Source organism: Drosophila busckii, chromosome 2L (assembly GCF_011750605.1).
Source record: "Drosophila busckii strain San Diego stock center, stock number 13000-0081.31 chromosome 2L, ASM1175060v1, whole genome shotgun sequence".
NCBI lineage: Eukaryota > Metazoa > Arthropoda > Insecta > Diptera > Drosophilidae > Drosophila > Drosophila busckii.
In genome coordinates, this window is record NC_046604.1 from 9,696,773 (window position 1) to 9,717,444 (window position 20,672).

The 20,672-nt window shown below is 35.2% G+C and overlaps 1 protein-coding gene across 3 annotated transcripts; it reads right to left on the reverse strand.

Annotated features, from left to right (window-relative positions):
- Window positions 1–38: 38 nt before the first annotated feature.
- On the reverse strand, window positions 39–20,409 carry LOC108608282 (scavenger receptor class B member 1). 3 transcript variants are annotated; one of them, XM_017999597.2, is made up of 11 exons: window positions 20,292–20,311; window positions 12,329–12,637; window positions 6,483–6,574; window positions 6,023–6,183; window positions 5,816–5,960; window positions 3,751–4,182; window positions 3,477–3,594; window positions 2,882–3,048; window positions 1,970–2,095; window positions 1,126–1,686; window positions 39–804 (listed from the first exon to the last, which is right to left on the reverse strand). In XM_017999597.2, exons 2-11 carry the CDS (start codon window positions 12,618–12,620, stop codon window positions 604–606), a joined length of 2,295 nt encoding a protein of 764 aa, XP_017855086.2. In that variant the 5' UTR covers window positions 12,621–12,637; window positions 20,292–20,311; the 3' UTR covers window positions 39–603. The 3 variants fall into 3 exon arrangements, with proteins under 3 accessions (XP_017855086.2, XP_017855087.2, XP_017855085.2); XM_017999598.2 differs by lacking the exon at window positions 12,329–12,637 and having other exon boundaries at window positions 20,292–20,409; XM_017999596.2 differs by lacking the exon at window positions 20,292–20,311 and having other exon boundaries at window positions 12,329–12,833.
- Between the last annotated feature and the right edge of the window lie 263 nt (window positions 20,410–20,672).

The window sequence follows — 20,672 nt, forward strand, 5'->3', positions numbered from 1 at the left end:
CTTAATATTTTTCATATTTTTTTATTTAAATTATTGCATTTACTGCAGATTAAATGCTAAATTACATAGTCTAGGGCTAAGATATTTTTAACTTGTGCTTACGCATAAATTCTGCTTCAATACAAAAATCACAGCAATTCTTAGCATAGATTTAAAAACTCGAATTACAATTGTTGTGCAAATTCTCTTATTGACTCCCGTCTGATAATTTGCTATAATTCAGTTATAAATTCAAATTATTTTGTTGGATACCTCATGGAGGTGGCGCGCGTGTACACTAAGTATGTTTAAGGCTGCTTACACTTATATATATGTATAGCTATGTATCATATGTGGGTCGGGGACAATTACAATCGTTATGTTTTTGTTTTTTGTTTTTTAAAGCTATCACAGTAATAAAACCAGCAATTGGTTTTCATATTATTTACAATACATCTCAAATGCTATATCAAACCAAAGCGGCGATGCCAATGCCCAACATAAAAGACACACACATATGCACATACATATTTGCTAAATTATAGTATATAGTATAGTATAGTATGCATGCATTTACCGACAACCTAAACTAACAGCTAAACGTGTAACTTAAATTTCTAAAAATTATGGCTTCGTTGTTGCTATACCGCCAAACTGCTCCGGATGGGCATAGGGTAACCAACTATTGCTCCGACCGTGACTATTCGCCTCGCTGTTTGGGTTTTTATTGCTCTCCGCAAACATCGGCGAGCTCGAGTTCGAGCTGTAACTGCTGGCGGAGGCAGGCGAAGAGGCAAATCCACTGCTGGCCAAACTAACGCCCAGCTGTAAATAAGCATTAAAAAGAAAGCATTCGAGATTAATTAACATATCAAATATATGCAAATGCTACTATAGAATCCGCACACACGCGTCTCTACGCTCAAAAGAAAACGAGTTTGAGGTGTGGCTGCTGCTGTTGCTGCCCGCGACTCCCAAACTTAATGAATTTTATTTTTAACGTGCCCGTAAATTTATTTTTTTGCTTTTCTGGCCATAAAACAACAACGCGACGTAACCGCAGACATGTTAGACTGCTTGGCGGCGATTTCCTTTAAGCGTTCACCCACTAAAAAGACGATGATATAATCAAAAAGCTCTGCTTACCTCTTGCTTGCTACTCTGCTGCACTGCATCCAACTGCAAATCGCTTTCCTCAAAGCAATCCAGGCAATCATCGCAGTTCTCCACTTCGATGCAGGAGCTCGATGTGGTGGAGTTGCGACTAAGCGTCACCGTATCACTCTCATTGCCCTCATCGCTGCTTTCCGCATCGGAGATCGCAGGCTCCAGTTCCAAGGCAAAGGCAGACTGACGGCGTTCCTGATACGACTGCTCCTGTTCCGCGCTGTCGCGTATAATCACATGCTTCTTGTCATCCAGCAGCTGCAGCTCGCAGGGATTATACACCTGGTTGCCAGAGCCAATGCCGGCCACATTGCCCGCCAGATTCTGCAGCAGATTGGCGCGCGCATATTTGCCATCGGAGATGTTGGTGGCCTGGCGGGTAAAGCTGGACATGTGCAGTGTGGCGCGGGTTATGGCATAAATCAGCAGACAGACGCCCAGCAGCAGCGCAGCCCAGAAGCCAATGGGATTGACCAGGGGCAGCAGGTTTAAGTAGAAATTGAATCGTGTGTCCAGCTCATCGGGCAGCTTGGGCATCATCTAGCAAATACATAAGTAATAATAGATAAATAAATTATTCTTACTTAAGTGTGTACATAAATCTTTTGCTTTCTTTTTATTTCAAATTGTTAAACTTTCCAATAAATGTATACTATACAATACTATATTTTTAAACTCATAAATAATTCAAATTTTAAGGCAAAACTTTAGAAAAAAAAAACGTTTTAAGTTTGTAATGAAAAAAAAGCTTTGTAACAAAAAAGGCTTAAGCTGTTTTTAATCTGATTTTAATAGACACTTTTTTTTTGCAGTGTATACTTACAATCTCAAACCAGAGCATGGGTGCTGTGAGGTGACTAAACCGCGAAACTTGCGGATAGTTTTGCAGATCCTTGAAATGCATGTTGATTTGCACTTTTACGGACAGCGACAACGGCAGACCGGATTCCTGAAAAAAACAATGCGCACAAATATGCAATTAATTTATGAAGCTCACCAATACAAGCATCAATATCATTGTTGCTGTTGTTGTTGTTGATATTGTTCAAGTACGACACCATTTTGGCTGCACTTGGCCTAATTTCATTTAATTGCCTGGTTGTGTCTTAACTAAATGTAGGCCTGTCCTTAGCTACATTTTGGCGGAATTGTAAACTGGTAATACTTGCACTTGGCATTCCAGCAATTGTGTTGATTGATACGTTTTTAATTGTTGTACTACTATTATTAAGTATAGTATGCTGGCATTTGTAATTTCAAGTTCAGTACATCACCGGCCAGCACTAACCTTCTGCCTGGCCTATCGATAACTAAGCGATAAGCTAACGGAAACCATTGTTGACTGATTTATGCTGTTTAAGTTATAGAATGAGCTATTGAGCACTTAAAATTATGCCAATTTCCTGTTATACTATATGCTCTTATTTATGTTTTTTTAGAATAAAAATCAGCTTAATCGTGACTGGCTGAATTAACCGTTAACTTAATTAGCCGGAAATGTAAATATAAATATAAAGTCAATACTATGCAATTAACTTCCACGCGAGGTGAGCAAAAAATAATATAAATATTTTCAAAAGCTAATTGTTATAGTTAATGTGAATATTTAATTAAATGCTGTTCAATATTTAAGTGCATTTAGTTAAACGCTTGATTGACAAATTGAAAGTTAACGCAACAACAATAACAATAATAATAACGACAGCGACAAACAATTTTGACCTTGTTCACTTACCGGTTGTATGACAAACGCTGTTGAGTGCTGCTCAGGATCGGGATTCATGCCAGTTACATTTTCCACCAGACCCACATCGCCATTCATAAAGTGCGGAAAGCTTAGCGAGATTGGAAAACCGTAATAACAGTCCGTGACGTCAATAAGGCCAACTGGTTGACAATCGCCTGCAACGAAAACAGAAATCAAAAATGGGCTTAGTGGGGGGGGGCTCAGGCACTTTGTAAGGTGAGTAAGTCATACGGAAAACTTTTTCGCAAAGTCATGTCATTGCGTGCTTGCCCCTCTGCCCCTTATAAGGGGATAGCGTGTTGCAAATATTCTTAGATGCGTCACACATAGATTTAATTTAATTATAATTTAGTTATTATTAGTTTCGGCTAAGTGAATAGCACTCACACTAGCTTTGCTTTGAGCTTGTGCTAACAAGAATTTGTAGCAATTATATTAAACTGACGCAAGTTATAAGGAATGACGCTTTATAAACTAATCAAGCAAAGGTTTATAATTGCTCAAAGTCAATTAAAGTGCAATGAGTGCAACGCTTTAAATAATTGTGTTAACAAGCTTATGTAGTTCAAGTTCCAGAACTTACCATTACGACAGAAGCACTTGTTGGCCTCGTTAGTAGCGCCATTATCAAAGGCATTATCCTCAAAGACATAGTCATAGCCCCTCAGACTGCCAAAAGTGCGCTCCTCACCAACGCGATACTGTAAGAGATTTAAATAAGTTATTTAGTTAAATTTACAAATCATTTTGATTGTAAAATCAAATCTACAATCACTTATATTTAAAATATATATTGATATTTTGATTCTTTATCAATAATAGCTTTACTTCTCATATAATTCTTAAAGTTAACTTACCAAATTGATGGGCCGGCACATGCTTTTTCTGAAGAATTTGACGGTATCGTTGGGCTGAATGAAGCTTTTGAACTTGGTGCCATCGGATGCGTACTCAATGTTGCTGCAATGATCGGTCTCCCAATTGGGCAGCGTTGTCTCGCCGCGATATGTGGCATATAGACCCGATATGGCCGGATTGGGCACACCCGTATAGAATGTCTCGAAATCCGATGAGAAGTCATACATGCGATCGATCAGACCCACTTTCTCAAACGAGATCCAGTTGGGCAAGAATGTGTTGCCCAGCGTGGCCAGCGCTGAGGGATATCCGAACATGAACTCCTTGGCTGTCATGCGAACAATCGGCTCCGATTTGGTGCTGGCAAAAAGGCCTTGAAGCGGCAGACGCACAAAGAAATAATTATGATTGGCCGTCAGATGAGATATGGCCTGATGAAAAGATAAGGAAAAAGCACAAGCACAATGTTAATTAAAGTTGTGGCAAATAAATAAAGTACTTTATGGCACGTGTGTGTAAAGTAGTTAACGCCCCAGCAGCTATTAGAGGATGCTTTAGAATTTTCGTGCCAGTCTCAGCGGCTCGTTACCGGACCGCCGCCCATTACATTCAATAAGTGGAGCACTTAATATATGATAATTGCCAATTTCCTGTTAACTAAGCTAATATTGCAACTGACAAACTCTTGACAAACTGAAGCTAAATGCATTATTCATCAATTTGGGGGGCTCTCTAATATTTGCACCCGGATGCAATCAAGCCTATCAATCCAATCATCTGCTTGATGAACAACCCAGACATAGAACAGAAAAGCTTTTCATTTTTACTTTCTTGCTGTTAATGCGTTTAGGCATAAATTAAGCAAGTTTCAGTTACAGCTATGCTAATTTAATGAGTTGAAAAAAATCAACCATTTAATTGAAACATCATAAAGTCAACAATTAATTATAGCGTAATGTGCATAAATTGCTTTGTGTATATATACAAAGTATATAGTATGTATACAGTTTGTGTTGTGATTTGTTTACGATTTCGCTATGCAAAATTCTCATTAATCAGTGAAAATTGCTGACAATAACAAACACGCCCCCTCACACACACACGCACACACAGGCAATGCCAATTATTGTTGTAACAACAACAGCTGACAAAATGACAAGCATAAATTGCATATTGCCAGAGAGAAAGAGAGAGCGACAGAGATCGAGAGAGAGAGAGAGTGCGTAACGTTTTGAGAGCAAATGCACTCGCGCTCTCTCTCTAGATAGCTCTAACTCACTCACACCCACGCGCACACACTTGTTGATGTGTAAATTAATTGCCAAACATTTAGTTTTCAACTTGTTGGCAGGCAGGCAAACTTTTAACGTCACTTGAAATTAGCCTTTTTGTAATTGTTGTAATCGTTTATTGTACTAAACGTGAGCGTGTCATTGCTATTGTTATTGCTATTGCTATTTGCTTTGTGGTTTTTGTTTTTCATCAGGTGCACGGCACGCGATTTACTATTGTTATCGTCATAACGGCATTAATTTGTCGTAATTTTCCACCAAATGCAACAACTGCATTTCTTATTTTTTTTTCTAAACTTGGCGAATTGCCATTGATTACAGTTTATCGATTAAGTCAATAATCTGTCATCAGATTGCATCATATCCGACAGCTGATCGGGCTTTGAGCTCAAGAATATTATACAGTCTACAGTAAGTGGAAAAATTATTGCAATTAAATGTGTCGCAACTTTTATGCAAGACTTTGTTATTTAATTCAAGTAGATTAACTGTAATTAATGCAAACTCTATTACTTAATACGAATAAATCACATTGATAATAACAATAAATGAAAGTTAATATTTCACTAAATATTTGTACACACCTAGATATATTTAAAAAGAAAACAAGAGTTGTATAGATTTTATGGAAAATGAATAGCAGCCTATATTAGTTTGAAATCTTAATTTAATTTATAATTTACTTTTAAGTGCTGTAACTAAATGCTTGCAATTTTATTTAGCTTTTCTGGCTTAATTTTTTCTGTTTTTATATATTAATTTTCCAACTCACCAGCATAGCAATATTAAGCATAACAACTTCATCATCCTCCCGACGACCCTCGGACATATGCTCCTGCCAAACCAATGGATGACTTGGCGTTGTAGACACTGTATTATTATCGTTGAACGTAATATTCTCATGTGTCATCAGCTCCCTATAAAGAGGCAAGCAATCAATAAATGATTTGAATATAGAAAAATGGTGGGTTTCACTTACTTGTAGACATAGGGACCCACTTGTTCCACTTGCAACTTTTCGCGACCCGCCAGAAAGGCCTCAGCATTGGTAATGTTGAATAAATATATTTTGATATACAAATCGACTGGTGGTTTGGCCCAGAGATTGAAAATCTCACCGTTTTCGGCCATAATCAATTTCTGCAAACCAAAAATAAAATAAGCATTTTATATATACAACATATAGTATGTATTAGCTGATATTATGGTTTGCTCAATGGCATGACTTGTAGGCCAAATTGCAGTCACCTAAATGGGCTGCAATTATATAGCTTCTAGTTGAGCAGGGAGTACGTGTCAATATCGATACGATTAATGTATCGAAGGCCCCGAAAACGCAAAATGTGTGTGTTGCTATTGGTGTTGGTGTTGTGGTGTTGGTGTGTGTGTGTTGCCAAAGGCTAAGGACGGCAGTTAAAATAAGCATTTTGTCGACTTACCCATTTGAATATCAAATCATAGGGTTGAAATACTTTAACCAGCACCGCCGTTGTTATAGCCAAAAATCCAATGGCCAGCAACAAAAAGGCACCTGCAAATAAAAAATCAGATGCAATTGAAATATGCGCCGACAACATATAAATAACCTCATTACGTTAATTAAGATACAATTAACTATGCATAAGTAGCAGCGTGTGCGAGTCAAACCAGAAAATGTTTGGAACAAAAATCGAAAAATTTGCATAACAAAATTCATAAGCGATTCTAATATTTTTTTGTTTTTGGCACACGAGCCTAAGTTATGGCCAGACACGCGTAAATGTTTGAGGGGGGGGCTCAGAGGTGGGTCCAGCAACATTATTGTCCATGATTTATAGACCACGTGCCCTAAGCCCATGGCATGTAAACTGGGTAAACACGTGCGATAGTAAAAAAAAAACAAACAAAATGAATTGAATTGAAATAATTAAGCATTTCTTTTATAGGAAGCTATGGCAATAACCCTGAAATTCTACAAGTTGTTGCTTATGCTGACTTTATTAACACGCCAGACAGAGATAAATGTGAATTATGTTAATACGATGTCAGGCTAGACCTGCGACAACAACTTACTACAATTTACTATTTACAACAATAAGCAAAAACAGCAGCCGACTTACTCGTGAGCAATGACAGTTGCTCTAAGTGCGGCATGCGGGGCGTATACGTATTATCAAACGTCATATGCAGGCAGCTGACCCCACTCCACCCGCATGGACATATGCGTGCATATAAATCTGTTCATTAAAGCAGCAGCAGAGCAACAACAATTGTTTAGCTATGAGTGTGCAGTGGTCAAAGCAATAAAGATTTATAAATAAAAGCTGAGCTGACTCTTTTGGCGTGGCACAAACACGTGCATTTTATTGAAGATGGTATCCCAAGCAAACTAAAACTGGTTGCTAATTAAAAAGACAGCCACACACACACACATATATATATATATACATACACATTATATGCTATGCTCTTTCTCATGCTAAGTATATACTTTTGCTTTTCTACTAAACCGATCCGAAGGCGCTGCTGACTTGTTTGCTTTTTAATGGGTTGACTATTGAAATGCACGGGGCCAAGTCGTACGATTGGCTATGGCTGACTAAGATCGTATAGATCAAAATTTGGAAACACAGAAAATAACCTGAAATTTTTTAAGCACTTCCATAAATATTTAAAAATAAAACAAATGCGAATATTAATGCAGTTTTAAATCATAATTAAAAGCGACGCATTTTTGTCGCTTTTTTGATAAGCCGTTGGTTTGCTTTGAGCAGCATAACAAAATAGTTAATAGTAGTTAACTTGCAGCTTATTTATTTACACTTGAGCTCACTTGCTTCACTTGTAACTGCTTTTCTCAATCAATATAACGCGTTCAATTCGGATAATTCTAGCTGCTGCATAATTGAGTTTCGCTTGAACTTGATCTTGATCTTGAATATGCTTTCAGTTTTGAAACCACAAAGCGCATATTAAATTCGTTGCGGCCTTGTTTGGCTTGTTCTTGCTTTGGTTTTTATTATTGCACACACACACACACACACAGACACTTATGCACTGCGGATGACATTGAACTTGTTCTTCTGTTCAAATCCTGTTGCAGTTTTAATGCAACCAGTTTGCCTTTTGCTACGGGGATTTTCCTCATCGCTGCGCCTGCATTGGAATTCTTAAACTAATGGGCAGCCCTTTGTCTGTTTTTAATGAGCTTGAGCCTAGTCTAAACTTAGATGCTGCAGCTTACACAGAAATTGGCGCCGAGTGTGCAACTGTTGCAAATGTCGCAGCTTCTCCAGCGAGAAGCGACGCTGCGAATAGAGTACGCCCAGAAAGTCCTTAAGCGATTGACGCCGGCGCATGCGACGCCGCACCACAGTCATGGCTAGATTGCTAGAAGTTTAATGTAATTGGAATTTCTATTGTTGCGCTCGCTGCAAAGTCAAAGCCAAACTAAAAGGCGCTGAGCTCTGCAGTCAACGTTGTACCCTCGGCTACTTTCATTTCAAAGCTCACACAGCAATTATTAATTGCTTTGGCATACACTTACCCAAGGGTATAGCTGCTATGTTAAAGAAGTGGAGAGACTTAAGTCTGAAACTGCTAAAGCCAAAAAGTAGCATGAAATTAAAATCAAGTACTTCTCAAGTCTGAGTGGTGATTTGGAAATCTAAAGCTTCGCAGATTATTTTAAATTAAGCATGAAATATTTTGCTTGACTGGCTTGGCTTCTGCAGTGTATTGTAAAGTGCAGCTTGCTTGTTAATTCATTAATTTCGCAGGGCTTTAATTAATCGTTTTGTATGCACAACGGCCGGCGATGAATTTGGTGGCTTGAGGTGCCGCAAGCGACAAACTTATAAACAAAGAACGTTTGTCTCTATATATTTAAATATGATATCTACAATAAATAGCCATTGTGTATCGGTTTGAAAGTTGACGAAAAAATAACAATAATAACAATAACAAATAGCGCATTGCAGATGCAAATTATGCTTTGACTTTAATAGCTTTGTTTGTTTGCCAAAAAAATGAAATTACATTTAATTTGTTTATTGAAGTTGTTTTGTTTATGTGCAGCACGTACGCGAGTGCCACCCACAAAGACAAGGCGGCAAATAATGTTAAGCTCTGGCTGCGTGGGAATGCGCAGTTAATTCAAAATTGAGGCACGCAACGCACGCGTAACAAGTTTGTGTCTTAAGTCTTTCGTTTTGCGCGCCGAAGGATATTGCGACTGCACGTGCTAAAGCAACTACAGTTCAGCTCTAATCTAAAAACGAAATGACGTCAGCTAAAGGTTCAAGTTTAAAGTCAGGCGGGGTGACTGATCGATCGATCGATCGCCACACTTCATTATAAAGTCCAAGCAAGCAATTAAAGCCCGCTGTCTATATGTAATGCGGCCTAACGTCAACATAGTCGACATCGCATAGATATTAATACCTGAATCACTTGCCATATGCAGCATGATTTGGCAATTATTCAAGTAGTTTTTGCCTATTGAAACATTTGGTAAGAGATGTAAACAAAGCTGCTGACTGCAATATTGATTGCAACATTTCTCACTGTTGCCGCAACATGTTGCCAACAGCCATAACTGCAAGCAAACATTTTTTTCACCTCGTCGCGTTGAGTTTCTCTTTGACTAAAATTGCACACCCAACCTATTTTATTTTTCAATCAAGCTTCGTTTTTGGGCAACTATACTTTTGGGTTTAGAACTTAACTGGTTTAGCTTAAGCTTAATCAGCGCATATATATGACTGCTATATATACACATACAATCCTGTTATCAACATAGCAGCATTATTAGCGCCTTTTGTTGCTGATGCGCAGTCTTTAGAACGTTCACATTGTTTGCTAACCGCTTTTTTTTCTTGGTTTTTTGCATAAATAAATACAGACGTATGCGTATTTTTTGCGCTTTTGCACATTAATTTAGTTTTGCGCAAAAGACAAAAAATACGCAAAATCCTGTTTGAACATGAGCAGACAATTTTATTGTAATTATATTTATGTTTTTTTATTGTTTGTTTTAGCAAAACTTTGTTTTTTTTGAGGCTGGGCGGTTAACGCTACACATATTTGTTATTGTTTAACAATTTGTTTTATTTTCAGCTTATAATTTATATATAGAGCGCGCGCGCTTTAATCAACTGCTAAACATTATTTATTAATTTTATTTTTTTTATGTTGTGTTTGCTTTTTTAATTTATTTTGTTATGTGTTCAACACTTTATGCGGACACGTGCAGAATTTTTGGCAGCGCACAAGCTTTGCATGTTTAATGTGCTTGAGCACTTTGATTTATGCACAATTTATAAATTGTAACAGCTTTTGTTTATAATAGTTTAATAATTTCGCCTTTGTCAATTTATATTTTGTAGTCAAGTTCAGAGTTTCAGTTCGTTTAATTAGCAACTAGTTTGATCATAGTCATAGTCTTAAACGCTCTATGAATCAATTGGTCGTATTCATTATAAACTTTGTGTGTGTGTTTTTTGTTTTGCTAATATTATAGTTGGATTAATTATAGCACAGTTATCTAACAACTGGTTGTATTAAATCTAGTTATAAATTATACGTTACTTATATGCAAATTATTAATTTAAGCCAATAAACATTAATATTCAAAAACACATTTTTTGCATGAAAAATTAACTTTTGACACTTTCGTTTTTCAAAATTCGAGTTTTGAAACACAACAAAATACAATATTTAAATATATTTTAAATATATTTTTAAAGTAAGAATTCGTGTTTTTGTTATGCTAATAAAATTCTCAAAGCAAATATTAATTAAATTGAAAATTTATATATATATATGGCAATACTTATTTTTAAAACAAACAAAATATATTTTTGTTGCTGCCATTTATAAGGAAGCAGCCAAGCTGTCTAAGCAAATCAAATAATTGCGTTTGAACATTTTATATTTAGAATAGCGCTCATTAAACATTAGTTGTTTTTGTTGTTGTTGGGATTTGATTAGAGCCGTGCTTTAATTATTATTTTCATTTGAATTCGCTGTGTAAACAAACTGCGAAGAAAAATGTGCGAAATTCGTGTTGTTCTTGACTTTTGTAAGAAACTCTCGAGCGCGCGTTTTATTTTCTCATGTTATGCTATTGGCCAGTTTTGGGTTGATAATGAAGGTGAGCTGCTGGCAGTTGACAACACCAACCAGCAATAACTAATGCTAAACAGTTAAAGGTCACACAAATGCATGAAAATGCAGTTGCGAAAGTCTCGCGCGTAGTAAAAGCGTTTGCTTCAACTTCTAGCTTAACTCATATATGGCTAACAATGTGTTCAAGTTCAGGGCTAACACACCACACACAACACACACACGCGCAGATAAACAATGCGTTTTGTATGCGTTTGAAATGCGATCAACTTCTGGTTTCGGTTTCTCGCGCTTTAGTGCATTGATAGTTCGAGAAAACTTTTGGGCAAACTATGTCAAAGTCAACGTCGGCAGCGATTGAGCAACCAAAACTAAAACTAAACAAAACTACTCAAAAATTATAAATAAATTATTGTTAAATAAAACAAAAACAACAACGAACATAAAGTGCTATGCTAAACAGCTCAAAGCTGTTTGTTCCGCATGTGGCGGCAAAGAAAAAAAAAAAACGAATTTTAATAATTAATGCAGACCGTATATATAAAAAAAAAAGATGAACAACAAAAGATGCGCTTAATTGTTGTTGTCGCCGTTATTGTTGTTGCCATTAATTGATTGATGTCGGTAAATTTTAATTTTTTGGAAATTTCGAGTCGTTTTTTAAAGCCTTGACAAGCTGACGATTTATAAAAATTTCTTAATAGTCCTGTATTAATATATTAAGCGAAATACTAAAAAAAAAAACGTTTTTTCATTTATAAAAAAGCGTTATTGCGCTAAACAAATCATTAAAATTTGTTTCTATGCATATCTAATAAGTTTATTGTGAGCAAAAAAGTAAAAAACTAAGCGCTGTTTATTGAAAAACTTTTTTTTTTAATGCTACTTCTAGCTTTACTAAAGAGACTTGTACGAATCCTATTTGTTAAGTAATTAAAAATAAATTGTATTATTATTTTTACTTGATAATTCTGAATGAAAAACTTTTAGAAGCACTGTACGCTGGCTTTTAAAATTACTTAAGACACGCAATTGTTAATTTTTTATTGAGTTTGAATGAGTGAACTTAACTTTTTAAAAATATTTTCACTTCACTTCGGATTTGATACACACACTTTTGCAAATAATAGTTGTTCACACTTGTATTAATTTTTTATATATTTTTTCTTGGCACACTTACGTGTTGGAGAGCGAGCACTGCGCTTGCTGTGATGCTGTTCGTTGAAGAAGCTGCCCAGAATGTCCATGGGCTTCATGGAGCGATTTGCCTTCAAGCTTTTGCGACGTTGGGCCGCCGCCAAGGATGCGTCTGTTTTGGGCAAGGATATGGCTGAGGCAGCTGCTGTTGCGGCCATGGTTGAGCTATCATTATGCGTCGAGTTGGGCCGATTGGCATTAATGCCGGCCTCCTCATCGCTAGCACTGACTGCACTGTAGGGACGCGCAAACATTTTGCCAAAGTCCTTCATCATTCACACATAAGTACACACTTAAATTCGAGAATTAAAACACTTTCAATTTGCACTGATGGGCACTTGAAAATCTTGTGTAGACTTAAGTCTGTATAAATAGTAATCGATATATGTATATATTTGCTTGGTATCTTATAGATCTGTTTAGCTGGCTGTCTTAGTTTAGTTTTTACTTAAAGCGCGTTTTGCGTGCGTTCGCTAGCGTTGCTCGCTTATGAATGAAACCCGGACGTGCGCTAGTGGCCCAGGTAAAGTTACGGGGCTTTAAATTCTGCTACTGATTGCACAGACTACGAGTTTAGTACGCAACTAGCGCCGAGCTCTAAGCCTGTCGCGCTCTTAAGCAAACGTTGCGCTCTCTCTTACGCGCGCTCGCTCTCTCTCTAACTCTCTTGGCTGCTACGTTCAGGTTGCTTACGTTACGTAAAGCGCTGGAGCTCAGCTCAGCTGTTTAAGCCGGTCTAGTGCTCGCTTCTGCCTTCTGATCTTAGCGCTGGCTTCACAGTAAAATAACAACAACAACGACAACAACAACAAATAGCAAAGCGAATTGCTAAACCAGTTTCGCGCATTCACATTTTGGGGAAATACCATTAGCTAGCTGCTGGCTGCGATGTTGTCTGCCTGGCGTTCAGTAGCGCATATTACTCATACGACGCGTGGTACGGACAGCACATGGAAAACTTTGGCACATTTACATGTAAACAAACAGTACATACATACATAAATTCTCTATGTGTATTTAACGAGCAACAAATACGCACATGTGTGAAAACAAAACAAAAAACAAAGTTGTTTGATCTCAAGACAACGCACAAATTATCTTTACTGCCAGTTGCTGGTGTTGTTGTTGTTTTGATTTGTCGCTTTTGTTGCTTGTTAAGCGTTTCAATAAAAAGCTACAAAAAATAAACTCAATCACCTTCAATTTTGCATGCATGCTATATACGTTATGTTTGTATTTCTTGACTTTTTGGTAAGTCTTTAGAAATTTCTCGAATAGCGCAAATTATGGCATTAAAGTTGAGTTGCTGTAACTAAACAAGTCCATTTTAATTGAAAGCCCATTGCTATCAATTTCGAGTTGCGAGCAATTTTGTTTATATAGCAGACACGCCCATTTTTGTATTAAGTGTAGCTTTCGCAAATATTTAAGTGGCATATGGGGGACGCGCGTTTGGGGAATGACTGAGAACCGACTGACTGCGGTTTCAGATTGAGGGTTTGCTGAACTAATAATAATACGCGCGCACTCATGCTGATCCCAAACTCTTGACTAAATGCAAGCAATCAATATTTCCTGTTTGGCAAAAGTTCTTGCATAATATTAATGCCTAGCAATTGATAATTGTTTGTATTCAGACTTTGCACACGTTCTTTATGCAAGAAAGTTGCTCTTGCAATTTAATTGTATTATATATAATATTATATATATATTAATTGCCCACACAATTTATTGATATTTTTTTATTGTTATCAAGTTCAGCGCCGCCCAGTTCCGTCACTTCAAGTAAACAAACATCTAGTCAATGTTTGTTAACTTTTAAGCACAACTGTTAACTTAATTTCTGTGTCATTCAACTTGACGTTGCAATTTTTGTTACACGTTTCATTTTTATCTTAATCCATTTCCGCATTTGACAGTTCTTGCGCTGTTTATCTTTGACTCATACGCTTATAAAAATTATTTGATTATTTTTTCAATAGCAACAATAGCATGTTATGTTTTGTTAATCAGTCTTTAAAGAGATGTCAATTCATCGCCATTGTTAGGGGCTCTGGCTAACTGACCTTGCCATGGACTATTGAACTCGCTCTTTGACAGCAAAAAGCAGCAACAAATTATAAACAAAAACAAACATTTTTCAATAAATTACGACTGTGTTTGACTGAAATTAATAGAGTTATCCGAATAAGCTGTAGCTTAAGCGCTTCAAGAAACTCAATTTCAATCAATTTTTTAGAAAAATCTGAACTTTTGCTTGTAATTTTCGTTCCCATGGCATTTTATGGCTACATAAATGGACTTTAATAAATTTTGCAACACTTGAACCACAACAATTTTATAATTCTCTTACCATAATGCAATAATTGCCTTTTTATTGTAAGATACAATCGGGTTCGTTCATAAAAAAATAGTTTAAAGTATTAGGAAATGAAAGTTTGAATATATATAAATATTTTATATATTATCTAAAACTTTTAGCTTAAAACATTTTTACCTCTTTTTTAATAAATTCTATAACTTATTAATAAACTGTCTAAAATTTGCAATTTAAATAATTAAAAAATATGTTAATTCAATTAAGCAAAAATGTATTGTAAAATAATTTTCAATATATCATAAATATTTAAAAAATTCGATCACTTAAGCTATATGATTTAATTTAATTGAAAACGTGCATGGCCTGGGATTATAATAATTTCCTAGAATTGTTTACTGCTTAACAAATTGCGACTGGCAATTTGTAAGTTGGCGAGCATAGATGCTGTGATTAGTGTAAAGCCAAATGGCACCAATGAGAAATGTACAAATGTAATCTGTTATTGATATATTGAGTTGGCGTTAATTGGCCTGGAATTGGAATCTAGGGGCTGCTAAGTACTGCATACTGCTGCCAGTCGTAACGGATCTCAGTCTTTAATTAGCGCACTTGGTTGGCTAATTCGCACTTGTTAATTATATAGCAGCATTGAAGTTGTAAGATCGCTGTGATTAATTACTAATTGCCATTGCCAGTGTACATATTGGGAATGCAGTGGGATAAGAGACTGCATCATCAGCTGAGTGCAAGGGGTCAACAGTTATTAGCCACAGTCAGCTGACGTCAGTGTCGACCCTTGAGTGCATGTAATAAGCATTTAGAAGCTCGAACTACGCACACACGTTTGCTAATTTAATGTTTTAATGTTTTATTGATGTGTGGAGGCCAGACTTTGGCATATAATTTATAGTTGAGCGCAAATTTACATTCGATTTGAGCACAAAGGGTGTACCTTAAATTTGGGTTAAACCAAAATAGAAATCAAAACAAATTAAAGTGCAATACGAAATTTCCATTGAGCAAATTAGCAACGGTGGTGCCAAGTCAAATTTCTATGCTAAGGTTCTCATTTCGAAAACAAATAGTTGGTGGGAGTGGGGCAAAGAGTATAGAATAAAATATTAATAATTCCTTTATCTGCAAACTCCAACTTTACGCTTCATAGCGGTGCAATTTCAATTTCGAACTCGAATAGCTAATGGGAGCATAAATTATAGTTTTTATTGTATTTGTTTATGGCTAAAAGCTAGCGGAAAAGTAATATTAATAATGCTAAAAGGACAACCTTAAGCGCCATAGCTTAATTCTCGAATAATTGATGGGAGCACAGATTATATTTTTATTTATTTATTTAGGAAGCTGATCTGCAGACTTTTATAGTTTTAAACTTAAAATTTAGAATATTAAATTAATTTATCTTAAATGGATAACTTTATTTATCGAACTCGAATTTAATGGTAATTAATGGTAGCCAATATTATATTTATTATGGTGGGAAAAGTGCCCTATGCAGCTTAAAGTCCAACCCTTCAATCTAAAGCAAATGCCGATGAAATCAAATGCAATTTCAAAATTGAATAATTGATGTGAGCAAAGATTTCATTTTATGACAGTTAAGCAAAGGTGATCTACAGACTGTAGTATGAGGCATAGATTTATAGCAAAAACTAGGGGGGGGCTAGAGCTAACCTTAGCGTTTCAAATGCAATCCTGTCCGAGGTTGTTTCAGCGCAAAAAACTTGCTTAATCATTGGCTGACTCAATACAGAAGGTTTACGCTTTATGATGATAGTTAAACTTGTTTCCATTGCACCTTGTTAACTTCTGATGTGAACAGCATGCAATTGATCAATGATGATGATCATATTTGTTTACTAATGATTCCCCAGAGAAATTTGATGCCCTATAATTATATTTTGCTAATACATTGTAATTTATTAGCATGCAAATTAGTTAAAGTTGTAAGTTGCATCCACTAGTATTACCAAAAGTAAATTTTAATTTTCTTTTCAAATTGCACTTGAGTTTTTAATAGCCAGCGAACTTTGACCCTGTGTCCAGCTGCCACACGTGCTGCTAATGTCAATGTGAACTGCGCGCCATAAAAAAAAACACACAATCTTTGTAATTATCAATTAACGCTCGTTTTTCTGTATCGATTCTTGATTTCTTCAAATGCACATAAAGCTAATTAAAACCTCTGACGACGACGACAAAGTTGTTGTTGTTGTTGTTGTTGTTGTTGTTGTTATTATTGTTGCTGTTGCCAAGCCGCTAGTTTCCATTACAATTCAATCGAATCAACTAGTTCCGGTTTTCTAGCCTGTAACTCCCCGTCTGGGGCAAATATAATCAAAACGTGCATGCGTAACGCATAGATAATATCTATTAGATCATGTACATACTTTGCTTATTATTTACTTAAAGCCTTGACTTAAACAAAGACAGAAACCTTGTTGCTTGATTTGTCTTAAACGATATTCCCTGCACTTGTCATTCACAACAATATGCGATATATACAAGAAAAACACTTTATAGTCATATCAAATAAAATGCTGTGTCATGCCGGTGCAAAAGAACCAGAGCTCGTTTAAATGTTGACATTAAATAAATAAAACAAGACAAAACGACAAATGGAACGCATTTTTATGGCATGGCGAAGGCTAAGTGTACTTGACGAATCGGTCAAAATTTTTGAAGAATTTTTAAAATTAGTTTAAATTTTGGACACAATTTTGTAAATATATTTAAAGTTACACTATAAATATATTATTTAGACTCAAACAATACTAAAATTTAATGAGCAGTTCGAAACATTAATTATTAACAAAGTGATTAGAGGACATTAACCCTGCAGCTTCCAATCTAACCTAACTTATTATTAAAAAGTAGTAAATATTCAGTTATTAAAAAATGTAAATTACTTAAACAAATATGTATTTTATATTTAAATGAATAATATTAAAAACCAATATAAGAAATGTGTTATTAAAATTTAATAACTTATTAAAACAATGCATTAAAATAAACAATTTAAGTTTCAAAAATACATATAACATAAATTTAAGTTTATTAAAAATCTTAAGTATATTATTATACTATAATTTAAAACAGTTATTGCTTATATTAAATAACTAAGTAATCGTATAAAATATAAATGTCTTAAAGTTATAAAAATAATAAATATGCACATAATATATCTTAACACACTTTTAACAAAATCGTAGCAATTACCAAAATACGTGAAATACTTAAACAAATTTGTATGCGTCTGTACTTTATTTAACTGAATGGTCAGAACAACAAACAAACAAGTCGTAAAGGAATTTCGCAATTGAAGCCACAGATTGAACGAGCCTTCCCAGCTCTCAACGCTGTCGTCATACAAATAAACCAAGAGTTAATACTTTGTATACTCATTGAGTCAGCAATTTCAAAGTCCAACATGCTGTAGGTTTTTTGGCCTTTTTTTTTTTGTAAAATTAATGATCACTTGATGCCTGATTGGCTCAACCGAAAGTTTGGAAACGCTGAGCATGTGTTGACTATTGCAAAGAGCTTGGCAAGCAATTTTTCTTAAATGCAATTAACATTATGATATATGGTTAATGCATAAAATAGTAAGTGGTAAAGTAACAGACAGTAAGTTAGTAAGTAATTAAGTTGTTATATCAGAAGCTTGCCGAGTGATTAATGAAGCTTTGCAGACAACAACAAAAAAAAGAAGGTTTGTATTTTGAAAATTTAGTTAAGCTTAAGAGAAGTTAGAATATGTTTAAAGAGCAAAGCTGTATGCTCTTATGAAATTTATATATTAAATTTATGTATAACTTGTTTAATTTTAAGCATAGAAATTAAAAATTTGTCAAAAAAAAAACTTGTTTAAAATAATATATACACTAAGTAAGAGTATTTTAGTAACAAACTCATAATATTGAGCTGCAAAGAAAATGAATGTAAAAAAGACAAACAAAATATCGTTTTTGTTAATTGCTTTAGAATTTCGGCAGCTAATCATGACTTTGCACATATTTATTTATCAACAATTCACACACATATCTCAACTTGCAATACAAAAAATAAAACCGGGAAACGGGACTGGCTTCTGGCTTTTATTTAAAGCATATTACGCGCACATAAACAAAACATAATGTTCCTGTTTTATTTTGTTAAATTAATTGCGGCGTAAATAAAAAATGGCACAAGCATAAATCTGACTGGCAGCCTTGTAACACTTTTTATCAGCGCATATATTAATATTCGCACTAACTGAAACATCGAGTCGTACAGCAAGTGCAGTCTCATGTATATAAGGTATTATTAATGGCCAAGTTCAAGCGCAGGCTTCAAGTACAAAATACATGTTTAATCAATTAAAAACAAAACGTGCAATTAAAAACACATAAGCGCTCACAATAACATCGAAAATTATACAAATTATTTAAATATGAAATTTAATAATTCATTTTATACCAAGCGGCAGCATAATGAAGACATTAAGCTGTTAGTAGCACATAAAAATAAACATAAACTAAGTGAAAACCTGCTCTAATTATATAGACGAGAGCCAGTCGCCGCCCCTTTAGGCTTTTTATACACTAATAAAACAAAACTGTGTGTGACGCCTGTAGATAAACGTTAAAACACCTCATAAATATATTTTGAGCTCAAAATTTATTGTTTAAATAAATATTTTGTTAGCCACAAAGTTCAGTTCATTGTTGTTTACTGAAATTCCTCCCCAAAACAATTAAGAGCTGTTCAGTAGTCCACTTAGTACTAACAACTTTCCTAATAACCAAATTCAATATTTGTTTAGCATATTTACTTTGATTGAAAGAAGCTTAGCATAGATCAGTTACGTGCATTGATCTTCACATGTTTAGGCACATGTTTCAGTTCAAATACAGTCTGTAGTTTATACATTATTTGGACATTTTGATTGATGTATTTCGTATATAATTAGTATATATTTATTTGCTGGGGTCAGCCTAGGTCAGCTACAGATTGCCGCCATTTAGTACAACAGCTGAGGCAGCGCTTTATATTTTCAGATTGCGCCAAGATTAACGTGCCAGGCGTGAGCGGGGCTATTTAAAATTAAGCACCTTTACTGATTACTTTAATTAAATTTTTAAATTGATTTTAACAGATTACAAATAAAATATAGTAAGATTAAAAATAAAAGCATGTTTTAGATTGTAAGCTGATTTTGTTGTGATACTGAGTCGGCTGTTTATACATAGCTCAGCACGTATGTAAAACATGTGACTGCAATGTAATGCACTACCCACGTTTACAAATTAAAAATAAGAATAAAACATAAATTAACACTGTACCCCATATAGCTGTGAACAATAACACGTCTGCACCATTCAAATAACTGCGACAACTGCTTTGACTACTTGCAGGTCATCCCCCAAATAAAGCCAGAAATCAAAGCAGAGCAAGACGCTCTCACACTCACTGCTTGCATTACTAGTGGTGGGAGTCAGAAAGGTGATGAGCGAAAGTCTGCACTGCATGCCAAAAACTCTTACGCACACTCACACATACATGCTCGCTCCTTTTCTCTCTCTCACTATCACTTACATAAGAATGTTTATGCATTTATTAAAACACTCACCTCTGGTAGCATTGTAGAACATTGTGGCGCCTTGTAGACTTTTTGCACTGCTTGCAATTTTTGTTTATTATTAATAATGTATATCACTGCACAAAAATATATGAAAACCGAATCATGAGAGCAACAGCGATCGTAGAAATTGCAAACACGACTAAATAAAATAACACAAGCGCTAGCAAAATGATTGAAATGTTTTATAAATTTGTATTATTTAATGTTATAAGCGAATATAAACATATAAGAGACGCTCGCTTGTAAACACTGTATATGTATATATAGGTGTGTGTGTGTGTGTGTGTGTGTGCAATATGCAACAGCGAAGCTTTTTTAAGCGTCGAAATTGGAACGTCATGTGCGCTTATCAGATTTAAGACTGTTGGA

Coding starts and splice junctions, on each gene's coding strand:
- LOC108608282 (XM_017999597.2), bottom strand. CDS start 12,620: ATGATGAAGGACTTTGGCAAAATGTTTGCGCGTCCCTACAGTGCAGTC. Junction 4,183..5,815: donor TGCTTAATATTGCTATGCTG/GTGAGTTGGAAA, acceptor TCTTTTCATCAG/GCCATATCTCATCTGACGGC. Junction 805..1,125: donor AGCAGAGTAGCAAGCAAGAG/GTAAGCAGAGCT, acceptor GCTTATTTACAG/CTGGGCGTTAGTTTGGCCAG.